Source organism: Callithrix jacchus, chromosome 5 (assembly GCF_049354715.1).
Source record: "Callithrix jacchus isolate 240 chromosome 5, calJac240_pri, whole genome shotgun sequence".
Classification (NCBI taxonomy): domain Eukaryota; kingdom Metazoa; phylum Chordata; class Mammalia; order Primates; family Cebidae; genus Callithrix; species Callithrix jacchus.
The window spans coordinates 106,658,777-106,675,315 of NC_133506.1; the positions used below are offsets into that span (position 1 = coordinate 106,658,777).

At 46.6% G+C, this 16,539-nt stretch overlaps 1 protein-coding gene across 8 annotated transcripts; it reads right to left on the reverse strand.

Annotated features, from left to right (window-relative positions):
• Positions 1-482: 482 nt before the first annotated feature.
• On the reverse strand, positions 483-16,076 carry ZNF232 (zinc finger protein 232). Of its 8 annotated transcripts, XR_004743420.3 has the most exons (6): positions 12,722-16,076; positions 10,001-10,375; positions 9,591-9,717; positions 6,848-7,328; positions 3,815-3,942; positions 483-2,958 (listed from the first exon to the last, which is right to left on the reverse strand). XR_004743420.3 is itself a non-coding variant. In XM_035301077.3 (5 exons), the coding sequence occupies exons 1-5, from the start codon at positions 13,142-13,144 to the stop codon at positions 3,900-3,902; spliced, it is 1,449 nt and encodes a 482-aa protein (XP_035156968.1). In that variant the 5' UTR covers positions 13,145-16,076; the 3' UTR covers positions 483-3,899. The 8 variants fall into 8 exon arrangements, 7 of the variants coding, with proteins under 7 accessions (XP_035156968.1, XP_035156967.3, XP_035156965.1 ...); XM_035301077.3 differs by having other exon boundaries at positions 483-3,942; XM_035301076.3 differs by lacking the exons at positions 483-2,958; positions 3,815-3,942 and having other exon boundaries at positions 6,532-7,292; positions 12,722-16,073.
• Between the last annotated feature and the right edge of the window lie 463 nt (positions 16,077-16,539).

Here is a 16,539-nt window from a genome sequence, read left to right on the forward strand (position 1 = left end):
TTGCCCGGGTGAACCCCTGGAAATGGAGGTCGGCAGGACCCCAGTAAAAGCCCAGTGAGAAGGGGCGGGGACGATTCTGGCGATCACATGAGAAAGGGAGCAGCCTCAGCAGGGCAGGTGGACACAGTCGTCGGCCACTCGCTGGCCACCTGGGACGTGAAGCACCTGCACTGGGCGCGGCGCCTCAATTAGTCCAACGGAGTCAGCGCTGCGGAACAGGAGAGAGCTTGGTGTCTGAAACGCAGGGCGGCCATGCAGCCTGGCGCCCACCTCTCCCTCTCCCCGAAGCGCTGAGCCAGCACGAATGCACAGAAGGGAAGGATGAAGGTGGCTTGAGGGCAGAGGCCGACCGGACGGTGGAAGCCCATTTCAGGAGCCCCGGGACCCGAGTTCGAGCCCCTTCCCAAGCCCCCGGGCGTCTTTCCCACGCCGTGGTCTCCCAGCCCTGGGAATTGACGGTCACTCCACTCTCCACAGTACTGCGGACGAGAACACCAGTTGTTTTTAATAGTTGATAATACGCTTTACAGCAGGTGTCTTCTGCTAGACCCAATTCTGTTAGTACTCATGGTCTCCAAAAAGTCCCCCAAATGCGCTCGTCGGCCAGCCTGTCTGGTATCCGAGAGGTAGAAGCCTCAGCGGTGCAGGCGGAAGCGTGTCTGTCGCGGGGCTGGGAGGACCGCTCGTTAGCGCAGGACCTCGGCGGCCGGAGGCGGGACTCGAGGGCTGAGGGGCGGAGACCAGGGGGTCGGAAGCTGAGGGCTGAGGGACCGCCGGGCGGGCTCACGGCCGCGTGCGCGGTCTGTGGGGCGTCCGCTAAGACTCCCACGTGCGTGTGCTAGTGGGGTGGGGTGGCAGTTGGGGGCAAATCAGTGGGCCTGTGCTTTTGTCTCTCCGCCTTCTGGTATTTGCAGTTTGTGAGAGCATTTCACATCCCACGGATATTTACAGAGTCCCTCCCGTGGCCCAGGCTTTTCTGGGCACCAAGACAGGCCTAGTATAACTATTTAATATCTAATTATTACAATTAAACATTCGCAGTAGGAAAGTATAGACTCAAAACACGAAAGGCGGGGTTGGCTTTGGTAAGAAGTCATTGAAGTCACTAAGACTGTTGGAGGGGCTAAGAAGATAGGTATGAAAGTTAGGAGTGTCAGAGACAGTGGAGTTGATTATTTGAGGCCTTTTGCTAAGAGGGACGGTGGTTATGCGCTGAGAGTGGGCAGAGGTCTGGGAGGCTTTCGGGGCAGTTTAACCAGAGAATCAAGAAAGGAGCAAATCTAGGCTAGGCACGTGGCTCACGCCTGTAATCCTAGCACTTTGGGAGGCTGAGGTGGGCGGATCATATGTGGTCAGGAGTTTGAGACCAGCCTGGTCAACATAGCGAAACCCTGTCTCTACTAAAATTACAAAATTAGCTGGGCATGGTGGTGTGTGCCTGTAATCCCAGCTACTCGGGAGGCTGAGGCAGGAGAATCGCTTGAACCCGGGAGGTGGAGGTTGCAGTAAGCCGAGATCATGCCACTGCCCTCCAGCCTGGGCGACAGAGAGGGACTCTCTCAAAAAAAGCAGCCGGGCACGGTGGCTCACACCTGTAATCCCAGCACTTTGGGAGGCTGAGGCAGGTGGATCAGGAGGTCAACAGATCGAGACCATCCTGGACAACATGGTAAAACCCCGTCTCTACTAAAAAATACAAAAAGTAGCTGGGTGTGGTGGCGCGTGCCTGTAGTCCCAGCTACTTTGGAGGCTGAGGAAGGAGCATTGCTTGAATCTGGGAGGCGGAGGTTGCAGTGGGCCGAGCTTGCCACTGCACTCCAGCCTGGTGCCTGACAACAGAGAAAAACTGTCTAAAAAAAAAAAAAAAAGAAAGAAAAGAAAGAAAGAAAGAAAAGAAAAAGTAAAACAAAAGCAGCAAATGCTTCTATGCCTTTGGTCATTTGGGTATGTTGAGCATTCTCCAAGCTGTACATAAACAGCTTGGAGATAGATGGGGGTGCGGAGGCACATTAGTTGGAGTAGGCACTATAAATCTAGGTTCCAGTCCACTGACTCTGAAGTCGGGGGAACCCCAGGAGTGCCCTGAATGTGGGAAGGACCTGGGAGAGCTTGATGCCTTCAGGTGGGGATGGGAGATTCCTTGGCATTCAAGTTCACGCTGGTGAGAAACACTACTATGTAGAGTATGGGAAAGCCTTGAGATGGAATTTTCACCTTGGAGTTCATCGGGAAATTCACACTGGAGAGGACCTTTGATGCCAGTGTGGAAAAGACCAGCCCAGTTCTTATCAACTTCAGCATCTGAGCATGCACAGTGGCCAGGGATATGGGGACTTAACTCACTGTAGGACACTTTCATTCTAACATGAAATTTTAATCTTGCCTCTTCTTCATTTCTGGCAGTAATTTTGCTTTGCTCCTTGAGGACAGGGCTAACTCTTGTAGAAGAGTGTTCACCCCAGGGTTGTCAATCATTAATAAATGAATGAATTAATAAATAAGTGGCAGTAAATTATCTTATTTTTCTATGATGTGGGCAAGTACACTGTTCAACAGGTGAACCAAAACCTTTCTTTCGTTGGAATTGATCATAGCATTTACCCAAAAACAAGATAGCCCCAGGTTGCTTTAAACACATCCCTGCTGGGCTTGGTGGCTCACACCTGTAATCCCAGCATTTTGGGAGGCCGAAGTAGGTGGATCACCTGGGGTCGGGAGGTCGAGATCAGCCTGACCAACATGGAGAAATCCTATCTCTACTAAAAACACAAAGTTAGCCAGGCGTGGTGGCGCATGCCTGTAATCCCAGCTACTCGGGAGGCTGAGGCAGGAGAATCGCTTGAACCCGGGAGGCAGAGGTTGCAGTGAGCCGAGATGGTACCACTGCACTCCAGCCTGGGCAGCAAGAGCAAAACTCCATCTCAAAAAAAAAATCCCTTTTACTTGCAACCTTCAGTCCTGAAAAACAAAGGAAGAGGAAGTCATATCTTTTGCCTGTATCATCCTCAAAAATATTTCTTCCATACTCCATGCCAGCCTCCTGCCCATCCTCCCCATGCTTTGGAAATCACAGCTCTCATCATACCACTTATTTCTCAGGACTGTTCTCCCCACACCCAACCTGTCCCTGGAGCCCAAGGCATCCCGGTCCCAGAACCTCCCATCCCAGCACTGGCACCGGCACCATGCACCAGCGACCCTGATCTACTTGTACTCACATATACCCAGCACTTTGATGCCTCCTTGCCTTTACAGACTCCATCCCTCCTCCCAGGGCCACTGTCTATTTAACACCCATCCCCACCCTTGTTTACCTCCAGCTTCAAGGACCATTGCAATGGATTTGTCCTCTGAGGCCTTCCCTGACTCTCCTCCAATCCTCCTGGGAGTAGCAGTTTCCTGCCACCATACCCAGCTAATTTTTTGTATTTTTAGTATAGACAGGGTTTTACCATGTTGGCCAGACTAGTCTTGAACTCCTGCCCTCAGGTGATCTACCCACCTTGGCCTCCCAAAGTGCTGGGATTACAGGCATGAGCCACCGTGCCAGTCTGATTATATTTAATTTTAAATTTAATTAATTAAATTTTACATTGGTTCCTGGGCAGCAGAGATAGTCTCATTACTGGGACCAAGCACTCATCTGTCTGGGAAGTGTTGCTGACTAGGACAGTGCATTTGGTTTTCTCTGCTCCACAATTCAAGTTGGAAATGCAAAAGTCCCACTTTTCTTCCTTGCAGCTCTGAGTAAAGGATGCCATGTGTGCAGACTCTGAAATCATATTTAGATTCAGATCTTGGCCGTGCTACTTACCAATTATGTGGCCTTGGACAAATTATTTCATCTATTTTAGTTTTCTTCATCTGTAACTTTGCAATATAAAGCCTCCTTCTGAAGTTTAGTAGTATAGTTGAAGCACTGCTTCAGTAATGTTCAGGTGCCTGGAAGAGAAAACTGACTCCTTTAACCCTAAGCCCAAAGCTTCCCCGTTTCCACGTGCTCCCTGGCCTACAGCTCTCCTCCCTCACCCCCAGGGCTTATGGCCACACTGTCTGTAAGACAGCCACTCTGTCTGTCACCTGTGGCCTTGGGGTCCTCATGGGTATGTGCAGAGGTAGGTGCCTAAGAAAGGCCTGTAGGATGGGGTTCCCCAACAGAGCCTAAGGCTCTTGGGAGGAAAATGTGGACCCACCTGCACTGTTTGGCTTGAAGCATAAATTGAGCTAGAGTCTAGAGGGAGGGTAGGCTGTTTTCTTCCTGGCAGTCAGATCGATCCCCAAAAGTCCTGATCTTACCCCCTTCATACTTTTCAAGTCTGTCTCCTTTTCTACATCCACATGGCCACTCCCTCAGTTTAGGTAGTAGTATTACTTGGAGGTTACAAGTCTCCTAGTGAGTCTGTTTTCAATTTTCCACACTGTAGATGATCTTTCTCAAGTGCCTGAGTAACTGATGGTGTCACTCCCTAGTAATGGCTTCCCACTGCTCTTAAATCCAAAATCCCTTATGTGGCTTAAAAGGGCTAAATAGCTGCTAAATTTCATTTCTCCAGCCTCATCTAATGCATTTGTCCCTTGCACTCTATACAAGTACACTAAAAAATATTAATTTTTTTGAGATAGAATTTTGCTATGTTGCCCAGGCTAGACCACCTCAGCCTCCTACGTAGCTAGGACTGTAGGCACCTGCTACTGTGCCTGGCTTGTGTTGGTAAATATTTAACAACTAGCTAACAGCTAGTTCAAAACCAAAATAAAAAGTCTCTCATTTACTGTGTATGCTGATTTCCATAGTGTGAATACTCCCATCATGGTTAATTTCAATGCAGATTTGAGAAGTGATGTGCAAAATTGGCTCTTGCCAGCCTTTATAGACCAGCTCTAGCACAACACTGGAATAGCCACACCCTAATCAATAAGGTCTGAATTTCGATATTGTTCAGGGGGATGGGGGCTCTTCTAAGTTTACTTCTTGAGAATTCTCTCTCAGCCCTAGAGGTAGTAGTAGTAGCTGTTCCCTTTTCTGCTATTTCTGTATCTTTTAACACAGGGTCTCACTCCGTCACACAGGCTGGGGTGCAGTGGTATGATCATGACTTATTGCAGCCTCAACCTCCTGGGCTCAGGTGATTCTCCCACCTCAGCCTCCCAAGTAGCTGGGACTACAGGCACACACCACCACACCTGGCTAATTTTTTGTCTTTTTGAAAAGATGGAGTTTCATCATGTTGCTTGCTCAGGGTGGTCTTGAACTCCTGGGCTCAAGTGATCTGCCCACCTCAGCCTCTCAAAGGCTGGGATTACAGGAGTGAGCCATCATGCTTGTCCTATTCCTATATTCTTTTTGTTGAGATGGAGTCTTGCTCTGTCACCCAGGCTGGAGTGCAGTGGCATGATCTTGGCTCACTGCAATCTCTGCCTCCCAGGTTCAAGCTATTCTTCTACTTCAGCCACCCAAGTAGCTGGGATTAAAGGCACACATCGCCATGCCGGCTATTTTTTTTTAAACATATTTTTAGTAGAGATGGGATTACACCATGTTGGCCAGACTAGTCTCAAACTCCTGACCTCAAGTGATTCTCCTGCCTCGGTCTCTCAAAGTGTTGGGATTACAGGCATGAGCCACCACACCCAGCCCTTAAATTCTTTAGAGATTTATTTATTCCCTTTAGCAGCTAATCCCTTTTTGCTAATACTTCTTTAAAGTTTCTTCAAATTTTCTGTCCCCTGACCGACACTTGCAGATGTGACCCTGTCTGAGCAGGCAGACTAGTATGGGTCTGAGCACTGCGGCTCATGCCTGTAATCCCCATACTTTGGAAAGCCAAAGTAGGAGGATTCCTTGAGGCTAGGAGTTTGACACAGCTTGGGCAACATAGTGAGACTCCATCTCTACCAAAAAATAAACAAACAAAAAAACCTGGACCAAAGACCCATTCACAATAAATACCAATATAACTAACACTTCCCAAGCAGCTGCTCAGTGCCAGGTTAAAAATTCTAATGAAGTAGGACAGGGACAGTGGCTCACACCTTTAATCTCAGCATTCTGAGAGACTGAGGTGGGGAGATTACCAGGTCAGGAGTTCCAGACCAGCCTGGCCAATATGGTGAAACCTCCATCTCTACTAAAAATACAAAAATTAGCTGGGCATGGTGGCGCACACCTGTAGCCCCAGATACTTGGAAGGCTGAGGCAGAAGAATCGCTTGAACCCGGGAGGCGGAGGTTGCAGTGAGCTGAGATTGTGCCACTGCGTTCCAGCCAGGGCAACAGATCAAGACTCCATCTGAAAAAAAAAAAAAAAAAACAAATTCTAATGAAGTAGATGTTATTGGTGGGCAAACTGGGCAGTTCAGAATCTCGCCCAAGATCATGCTAGAAAGGAGAAGCAAAACAACTTGGCTATTACTTGCAGCCAGTGGCATTGTAATTGATATCGGTATCTTAATCAAAGGACATGAAGGGATGATCTACAGGTGGAACTAAGTAAACAGTTTTTCCTAAATTAAGAAAGACACAGGAAAAATCTTAAGAAGCTTATAACTTTTATGGGATCCAGTCCTAAAGTAGATTAGAGCGACACAAAATTCTGTCTGGAGCATTCTCCCCTTCAATTCAATGCAAAGGCTCTTTTCTGGCATGAACTCTCCGATGTCTAATGAGCTCTGAGCACCATCCATAAGCTTTCCCACATTCTTTACAAATAAAAGGTTTCTCTCCACTGTGAATTCTCCGATGCTGACTTAGATATGAGCTTTGACTAAAGGCCTTCCCACACTCATTACACTCATAGGGCTTCTCTCCTGAATGAATCCTTTGATGCTGAACAAGATGAGCACCCCACCTGAAGGCCTTCCCACATTCAGGACATTCGAAGGGTTTCTCTCCTGTATGAATCCTCTGATGCTGACCGAGGTTTGAGCTCTGTTTGAAAGTTTTCCCACAGTCACTACACTTATAGGGTTTCTCTCCAGAATGAACTCTCTGGTGGACAACAAGATGTGAGTTATAAATGAAGGTTTTACCACATTCACTACATTCATGGTCTTTCTTCCCTGTGGGAATTTCCTTATCGGTGACAACCATCTGTCTGAAACTTTTCCCCTGGGCAGGGGACCACCTCAGTCTCTCTGCTTTGGGATTTCTCTGCTGCAGTTCTAAGGTACCCTCAGAGGTAGCTTCAAATGTAGAGGTGTCAGTAGCAAGTCTTTCTGAGAACACCTGTGATTCCACTTCGGTAACAGGTGGTTGTGGCAATGATTCTTTGTCCTTGGGCTCTGGGCCATCTTCTGTAACAACTGACAGAAAATGTAAATATACCTGTTCTGAATGTATGAAGAAACAACACTTAGATTAAAATTTACAGTTCTGGAATAAAAACAAATGCTTAAAAACTACTATATATGAGACAAAGATGGGAAGAATATTTACTTAGCTATTACCAACAGTTATCTCTTGGTGATGGGACTACACAGAGGAGTGGGTTTCTTCTTTTTAATTTCTCCCATTTATTTGCCTTTTTCCCCTAATTTTTCCATAGTGAAACACTAGAGAAGTTTTATTGAAAAAATAAAAGCAGCCTGGCATGGTGGCTCCTGCCTGTAATCCAAGCACTTTGGAGGCCAAGCTGGGCGGATCACCTGAGGTCAGGAGATCAAGACCAGCCTGACCAACATGGTGAAACCCTGTCTTAAAAAAAAAAAAAAAAAAGAAAAAGAAAAAAGAAAAGCAATTATGATGCACAGTCCTTTTAGGATTTCCCATATTTTCAAGAAATTAGGGAGTGGTCAACTGATGTGTGAAGGAAGAAGAATCATTAGGGTTAGGAAAAAGGATGTTTCTAAAGGCAGAAAAACTGCCCTTCCTGGATCTGTAACCTTCACCTCTTCCCTTCCATTTCCCAGCTGCATAAATCTATAGCCTCTTTAGAGGAAGCTCAAATAGCTGCCTCCTTTATCAAAAGGAAGACTTCCAGCTCCCTGCCTCCTGTTTGATGCTCTCTGCCTTTCTCTTCCTTAAAAAAAAAAAAAAAAAATGAAGAGTGCATTGCCTTTTTTGTTTTTAAATGTCCATGGCACATTTTATGTTTTATCTGTTGTAGTGTTCTCTATTGCCTAAAGAGAACAGAAACTAATTGTTTTAAGATAACTCAAGATCATTTGATTTTTTTCTTTTTCTTTTTTTCCAATAATGGCTATAAGCAATTTTTTTTTTTTTTTTTTTTTTTTTAAGACAGAGTCTTGTTCTGTTGCCCAGGTTGGAGTGCAGTGGGATGATCTCTGTTCACCACAACCTCTGCTTTCCTGGTTCAAGTAATTCTCGTGCCTCCTCCTCCCCAGTAGCTGGGATTACAGGCATGTACCACCACACCAGGCTAGTTTTTGTATTTTTAGTAGAGACGGGGTTTCACCATGTTTGCCAGGCTGGTCTTGAACTCCTGACCCCAAGTGATTCACTGACCTCAGCCTCCCAAAGTGCTGGGATTACAGGTGTGACCCACTGTGCCCAGCCAAGAACATTTGAGTAAAAAAAAAAAAATCATTTTTTCAGGTTAAATGCTATGGTTTAAAACAATCTGAAATATGCTTGCTATAAAAAAACAACAGAATAGCTAGCTTCATTTTGAAAGTAAAGTAATAAAATTGATAAATGAATAGAGGCTTACTAAACAGAAGTAAAGGAGACAAGAAAAAGTCTGGAAAAAAGGCAAGGAAGAAAGAAGAGCTAAGAAGTAGAAACATACTTTTGGGACAGAGTCTAATTAATCTCCATTTCTATTTTTTCCCACTGTGTAACTAATAAGAATTTGATTTTTCAAATGCTTTGGTTTGGTGATAATCATAGGGAGGTTATGGTATAAAACCAAATATCAAGTAGACTCTTCTTATTTAGCAACAGATTCACAAAATGGTCAAGATGCTGCAGAGGCCAGCAAGGACAGTTCACACTCCTGAGGCTGTAAGTCTAGTGTTTGCCACTGGGAGAGAGGAGAGGTTGTTTGTGGGTATATATGCAGGCCAAGAAGGAAGTTTTTGTAGTGAATCTGAGGGGTAGAAGGTAAGGGCACATATAAGAGTTTCAAATATGGCTGTTTACCTGAGGAAGAGGTGTTAGATAAAGGTGATGACAGGCTGCATCTCACATAGGAGTGCTTTATGGCTTAAAAAGTATGTTTTGCAAGGCCTCAGGAAGTGAAAAAAAAAAAGATCTCAAGGCTGGCCTTTAGCTCAGGGCAGAGTTATTATAGACTAAGAGTTAAGTGCAGTGGAGATGATAAGGCATATGTGAATGAATTATTTTCCTGGTCCTGATTTAGGGCTCTCTAAAGTTAAGAGATGCTGGCCAGGCTTTATATCCAGATATGACACCAGTTCAACTTAATCCTCAGAGATATTTTATGAGGTAGGTTATTCTTACTCCTAATTTTATGAGTGATGAAATGGGCAAAGTCTCTCACCTAAGAGATAAGAAGAGTAAGGCTGTGATGATGATACCAAACATTTGAACACCTACTACTATTTACCCTTTATAGGTACTAGCTACTGTGCCCTTTCTCTTCTCCCTCCCCACAGAAACCTGCTCCTCACCAGTCTTTGGGAAAGGCTGGGTCTCCTTAGGCTGGAGCTGGATGCTCACTGCTTCCTGGGCCGCTCCCCGAGATTCCTTCTTCTCCCATGGCTCTTCCTGTGCAAGTCCATGTGCAGGGCCTGGGACCTGGAGGTGATCAGGCACCGCTCAGTTGATATGGGACCAAAGCTTCCAAGGAGACTTTAGAGAGCCTCCTCGGAGTCAGCACAGGGGAAGGAAGAGGAGCTAGAGTCAGTCTCTTTCTCATTCAGGGCTTGAGGGCAGAACAGACAGACACAGAAACACATACTAACTGCTCTACTTGGCCCAAGAGAGGTTTGAACTTGGCAACTCCCCCTACTGCTGCCCCTCTCTTCAGCCTGAAGGTCATTGATCTGGCTCCCATAACAGACCAAATCCCCCTTCCCACCTGCAGCTCTGGTTCAAGTCCTTTCTCTAAATCCTCCAGCACAGTCACAGCCTCCTCTCCACTCTTAGGGTGATGTCCGCGCACCCAGGATTGGAGCTCCTCAGGCAGGATGGTCAAGAATTGTTCGAGCACCAGTAACTCCAGGATCTGCTCCTTGGTGTGTTTCTCTGGCCTCAGCCACTCAGAGCAGAGTACCTGTAGTTGGCTCAAGGCCTCCCGGGGACCAGGAGTCTCCTGGTAGCGGAGTTGCCTGAAGCGTTGGCGGAAGATCTCTTGACTGGCAGAGTAGTTCCCAGGTAGCCTGGTCTCATACTCACAAGACTGTTCCTCTTCCTTTGGTTCCATCATCATAATCTTCTCTTGTCCTTGTATACCCTGAAGGGCCAGAGTTTCAGCTGCTGTTAGTGATATAGCCATTCTAGTCCGGACTAGCTCTGCAGAAGGCTCATACCAGCTGGAATCTTGCAAGATCCCCCTGTAACATAAGAATAAATCATTCCTCTTCTTTTTTTTCTTTTCTTTTTTTTTTTTTTTTTTTTTTTGAGACAGAGTCTTGCTCTGTCACCCAGGCTGGAATGCACAATCCACAATGGCACAATCTCAGCTCACTGCAACCTCCACCCCCAGGGTTCTAGTGATTCTCCTACCTCAGCCTCCCAAGTAGCTGGGATTACAGGCACTAGCCACCACACCTGGCTTATTTTTTAGCATTTTTAGTAGAGATGGGGTTTCGCCATGTTGACCAGGCTGGTCTTCAATTCCTGACCTCAGGTGATCAACCTGCCTTAGTCTCCCAGAGTGCTGGGATTACAGGCGTGAGCCACCGTGCTCAGGCTCCTCTTCTTTTTTTCATTCATTAAACATACACTCAGCACCACAAAAAGGCAAACCCTGTACCATACTCTTTACTCCTGGTTTCTCTTCCACTCCTCCCCAGAATTCTGCTGCACTAAGTCAATTTTTTTTGAGAAACTTGCAGTATGGTAGAGATGGAGATATAAAGTGGTTTTCTCCAATACAACTAAATGAATGCCATTAACAGGAAAAAAACGTCAAGAAAAAAAAAAGTTCTGGGGCCAATGGGAAGAGATGACTACTGGGGAGAAACTAGTTTGAAGCAAAACTCAAGTTTCCAGATGCAGAGCCCAGAGCCAAGCAGCTTTCAGTGCAAGGTGGGATGTGTTGGGGAGGCAGCCTTCTCTGAGATGGCTTCTCCCACTTTAAAAAATTTCTGAAGTGGCCAGTCACAGTGGCTCATGCCTGTATTCCCAGCACTTTGGAAGGCTGACAAGGGGGGATCACCTGAGGTTGGGAGTTCGAGACCAGCCTCACCAACATGGAGAAACCCGGTCTCTACTTAAAATACAAAATTAGCCAGGTGTGGTGGTGCATGCCTATAATCCCAGCAACTCTGGAGGCTGAGGCAGGAGAATCACTTGAACCCAGGAGGTGGAGGTTTCGGTGAGCCGAGAAACCAGCCTGGGCAACAAGAGTGAAACTCCACCTTAAAAAAAAAAAAAAATTCTGAAGTAGTAGCAGCAGCAAAAGAAGAATATAAGTCCCCTCTAAGGAGTTGGATCTCATTCAAATGCTGAAGATTTGTACCAGGGCCCAATTAAGGGGCAGCTATGAAAAAGTCTTGGATACAGTGACCTGCGTCAAGGAAATCTGCCAGGTGTAAACCAAGAAAGCATCTGAGATAGGTCTCAACCAATTTAGTGGTTATTTTGCTAAGGTTGAGGATGTACCCAGGAAAAAGACACACAGACCATAGTAGGATCTGTGGCCTGCCCTTTTTCCAAAGAGGGTTTTGAGGGCTTCAATATTTAAAGGAGAGAAAGCTGGCAGGAGGGGAAGAAGGAGAGAAGAGGAGGGAGGGTAGGTAATGAGATAAGTGGCCACATTCTTGTGAGGATTTGATTAGAGTTCACTGAATCCACATGTTGCACGTGCAAAGAGGAAGTCAATTATGAATTTGTCTCGTGCATAAAACAAAGTAGACATAGAGGAAGAAGTCAAATATGCTTTGTCTCTGGGTGGGTGGAGGGAGATTTCTAGTCTTGTCTGGTGAAGATGGGCTCTTCTTTCCATTGCCAGGTCATCTAGGGGGTTATGTGGCTTTCTATCTTGCAGTTATCGGTTTAGGAACAAAAGGAAAAGCAGTTTTTTGTTTTTGTTTTTTCGTGACTCAGTTTCCAAGCTTAACTTTTCCCTTGGCATAGTAAGTTTGGGGTCCCGAGATTTTATTTTCCTTTCACACGGGGAGGAGGTGGAAGGCACCAGAGGCCACGAAAGGAGCACAAAGGGGGACTGCTGGCAGAAGACAAAGGAGGCGCAAAGAAAAACGCAGAGCCGGAGTCTCCCGGGTGATGCCTGGAGACGCTGGCCCCAGCAGCAGAACTTCTCTATCCCAGCCTCCGGCAGTTGCCCTCCCAGGAGCCTGGGAAGGGGGCTGTCGTCCATGTCAGGTACAACTCACTCTCCCACCCTTCACTCCTTTAGCCAGGGATCTCGAGAAAAGAGAAGAGGGACATCAAGACCCCCCTCCACGGCACGTGACGCAACGCGGGCAGCGCAGCGTGGGCACTGTGGGCGACCCAAACCCCTCTCTACACACACCCGCGGAGCTACCTGCCAGGCCTGCTCACTGCAGAGCCGCTGCGGGACGGGCAAAAGCCAGAACGCGAGGTGGACCTCTGGCAAGCCGCCGCCAACACTCACCTCACAGGACCAGGAGGTTCCATCGGGGCGCTGCCACGAACCGCGCCACTTCCAGCCCTCACCCCAGCTGTGGGTTTGCGCCTGCGCAGGTCTCAGCCTCGGCCTCCATCTCCCAGAAGCCTCCGCGCCGCCGACTCTCGCTAGCGGACTCGGACCCGGGCGCGTGGGCGCTGCAGAGGGGTTGGGAGGCCGGGAACCGGTTCCTGGACGTGAGCGGAGCAGGAAAGAGCGCGCCGCCTGCACGTCTGGACTTGGCGCGGCTGGGTGCCCTGGAGGCCCCTGGGAATTGCAGTCCTTGCGCAGGTGGAGAGCGAGCCCTTGTAAGCGGGTGACTCCACCAAGTTTGGCGAGTCTCTTGTGGAATTGTACCTTTAACGGGCAGTGCTGGCGGACAGAAGTCAGAGAAATTCTGGCCTTGTACATGGCCTGTGGTAACGCTTCTGTATGTTCTGTTTTTCAGTTACCTCTTCCCAGACCTGATGAGCGGGGTCACAACTGTGGAAGACGGTCCCCTCCACGAAAAAATATTCCCTAACCATTGGCCTATACAATTCCTCGGGCGTAGTGGGAGGGGAGGAGAAAAAAAGAATTCCAAGGTTTCATTTTATTGGGATGGGGGAAATAGGGATTGATTTTTTTTATTTATTATTATTATTATTTTTTTGAGAGATGGTGGCCAACCTGGTGAAACCCTGTCTCTACTAAATATACAAAAAAGTGAGCTGGGCATGGTGGGGGGCGCCTGTAGTTCCCAGCTACTCGGGAGGCTAAGGCAGAAGAATCGTTTGAATCTGGGAGGCAGAGGTTGAAGTGAGCTGAGATCGTGCCACTGCACTCCAGCCTGGGCGACAGAGCGAGACTCCGTGTCAAAAAAAAAAAAGTTTAATTAAAAATAAAAATAAATGAATCCATCTCACTATCAAATTTGCAGGGTATTTATTGATCCAGTCTCTCAATACTTTTATTTTTATTTTTATTTATTTTTATTTTTTTTGAGACGGAGTTTCGCTCTTGTTACCCAGGCTGGAGTGCAATGGCGCGATCTCGGCTCACAGCAACCTCCGCCCCCTGGGTTCAGGCAATTCTCCTGCCTCAGCCTCCTGAGTAGCTGGGATTACAGGCACGTGCCACCGTGCCCAGCTAATTTTTTGTAATTTTTAGTAGAGACGTGGTTTCACCATGTTGACCAGGATGGTCTCGATCTGTTGACCTCGTGATCCACCCGCCTCGGCCTCCCAAAGTGCTGGGATTACAGGCTTGAGCCACCGCGCCCGGCCTCTCAATACTTTTATAAAACAGCTTAATTCTAGTCTCTCCAAGAAAAATTGTTATTCAACTATGTTGTATCATAGTAACAGTTCTCAGATTATTAAATTTGTTTCTCCAAGATACAGTATCCTTGAAAATGCGTATAGATCCTTCCCCTTTTTCTTCCAAATCCTTGCAATTTACTTATACTGGGCCAAGTCCCTTCTGACTTCAAGTAGGATCAGGAAGTGCAGAATCTGGTAATCCTAAGGTCATGGTTGGGGGATATATTATCTTTTTTCCTTCAAAGTGCCATTGATTATCAGGTAATTCACTATTTACCTATCTCTCGCCACAATGAAAGTTCTTTTTTTGTTTTTTTTGAGATGGAATTTCACTCTTGTTGCCCAGACTGGAGTGCAGTGGCGGGATCTCAGCTCACTGCAACCTTCACCTTCAGGGTTCAAGTGATTCTCCTGCCTCAGCTTCCCAAGTAGCTGGGATCATAGGTGCCTGCCACTCCGCCCAGACAATTTTTGCATTTTTAGTAGAGACAGGGTTTCACCATGTTGGTCAGGCTAGTCTCAAACTCCTGACCTCATGATCCACCCACCTCAGTCTCCCAAAGTATTGGGATTACAGGTGTGAGCCACTGTGGCTGGCAAAAGTACTTTTTCTTATTAATATTGTGTCACTGGTTGCGGTGGCTCACACCTGTAATCCCAACACTTTGTAAGGCCAAGGCAGGAGGATTGCTTGAGCTTAGGAGTTTGAGACCAGCCTGGGCAAAATAGCGAAACCCTGTCTCTACAAAAAAGACAAAAATTAGCTGCATGTGGGGGTGCATGCCTGTAGTTCAAGCTACTTGGGAGACTGAGGCAGGGAGATTGCTTGAACCAGGGAGATCAAGGCTGCAGTAAGCTGTGATCATGCCACTGTACTCCAGTCTGGGTGAAAGAGCAAGACACTGTCTCAAAACCAAACAAAAACAAAATTAATATTTTGTGTCTCTAAAGCAAAAATATTCTGGATTCTGGAAGTAGTCTAAGATCTAAGCCTCCAGCTATAATGAATGATAGCTCTTTTATCACATAATTTAGATTGGTACTCAAGTCAGCACTGTTATCAGTTACGTGCAGGCATCGATCACTGTGTTCCCTAGACTTCTGACCCTGGAGTTAAAGGGAAGAGGAGGAGAGTGAAGATGTAGATTGAAGAGCATGAAAAGGGGGGAATTTTTATGCTACAGGAATAAACAAATTAAAAAAAAAAAAGAAAAGGGGGGAAGGCAGAGTTGGTCCCAGAGAACTGAGAAAAATTAACTAGATCTAGGCTCTTGCTATAGCCAGCTGCCAACCCTTAATTCCTGCATCACAGCCAAGCCTAAGCACACCAGGCTAGTAGATCCCAGATTGCAGCTGAGCCTTACTGTATGAACCATGCCTTTGCACAGAGCATTTCAGTCCTATATGCAAAAAGGAGGGAGACAAAGAGGATTTTTAGGGCAGAAACTAATCTGTTTGATATTTCAATCGTGGGTACATGTCATTATACATTTGTTCAAATCCATAGAATGTGTAACACCAAGCATGAACCCTAATGTAAACTATGGACTTTGGGTGATTATGATGTCCCAGTGTAGGTTTGTCCACTGTAATAAATGAACTACTGTTGTGGGGGATGTTATAATGGGGGAGGCTATGCATGTGTGGGGCCAGGAGATATATGAGAAATCTCTGTGTACCTTCCTTTCAATTTTGCTGTGAACCTAAAACTGCTCTTAAAAAAAAAAAAAATGAAGTCTTTAAAATAAAATAAGGCTGGGCAAGGTAGCTCACACCTGTAATCACAGTACTTTGGGAGGCAGAGGACGGTGGACTGCTTGAGGCCAGGAGTTCCAGACCAGCCTAGGCAATACAGTGAAACCCCGTCTCTACTATGAATGCTAAAATTAGCCAGGTGTGATACATGCCTGTAATCTCACCTACTTGGGAGGTTGAGGTGGGAGGATAACTTGACCCCAGGAGTTTGAGGCTTCAGTGAACTAAGATTAGGCCACTGCACTCCAGCCTGGGCAATCAGAGTGAGACCCTGTCTCAAATAAATAAATAAATAAAAATAAAAATAATAACTAGAATAAAGGGAATGCTATGGACTGAACTGCATCCCTCCCAAATTTACAGACTGAAGCCCTAACCCCTAATGTGATGATAACTGGAGATGGATCCTTTGGGAGAGAATTAATTAGATGAAGTCATGATGGCAGGGCCCTCCCAAGATGTGATTAGTGCTTGATTAAAAAGAGACACCGGAGGGCTTTGGGTTGGGTCTGTCTCTCACTGCCATGTGAGGACCCTGCGAGAAGACAGCCAGGGAGGTCTCACCAGAACCTGACCATGCTAGCACCCTAATCACAGCTTTGCAGCCCTCAAAATTGTGAGAAAATAAATTTCTGTTGTCTGGCATACAGTCTATGGTATTTTGTTATAGCAGCCCAAGCTAAGACAGAGGAAACCTAGGGGTTGATGTGGGAGCGGGGACTTCAGGTAGAAGGATCCCGTGTCAAAAGG

Excerpts from the sequence above, each read along its gene's own strand:
- ZNF232 (XM_035301074.3), bottom strand. The coding sequence starts at position 13,144 with ATGTACAAGGCCAGAATTTCTCTGACTTCTGTCCGCCAGCACTGCCCG. Across the intron at positions 9,718-10,000 it reads GACTTGAACCAGAGCTGCAG|GTCCCAGGCCCTGCACATGG; the intron begins GTGGGAAGGGGG and ends GATCACCTCCAG. Across the intron at positions 7,329-9,590 it reads CCAGCCTTTCCCAAAGACTG|AACAGGTATATTTACATTTT; the intron begins GTGAGGAGCAGG and ends TCATACATTCAG.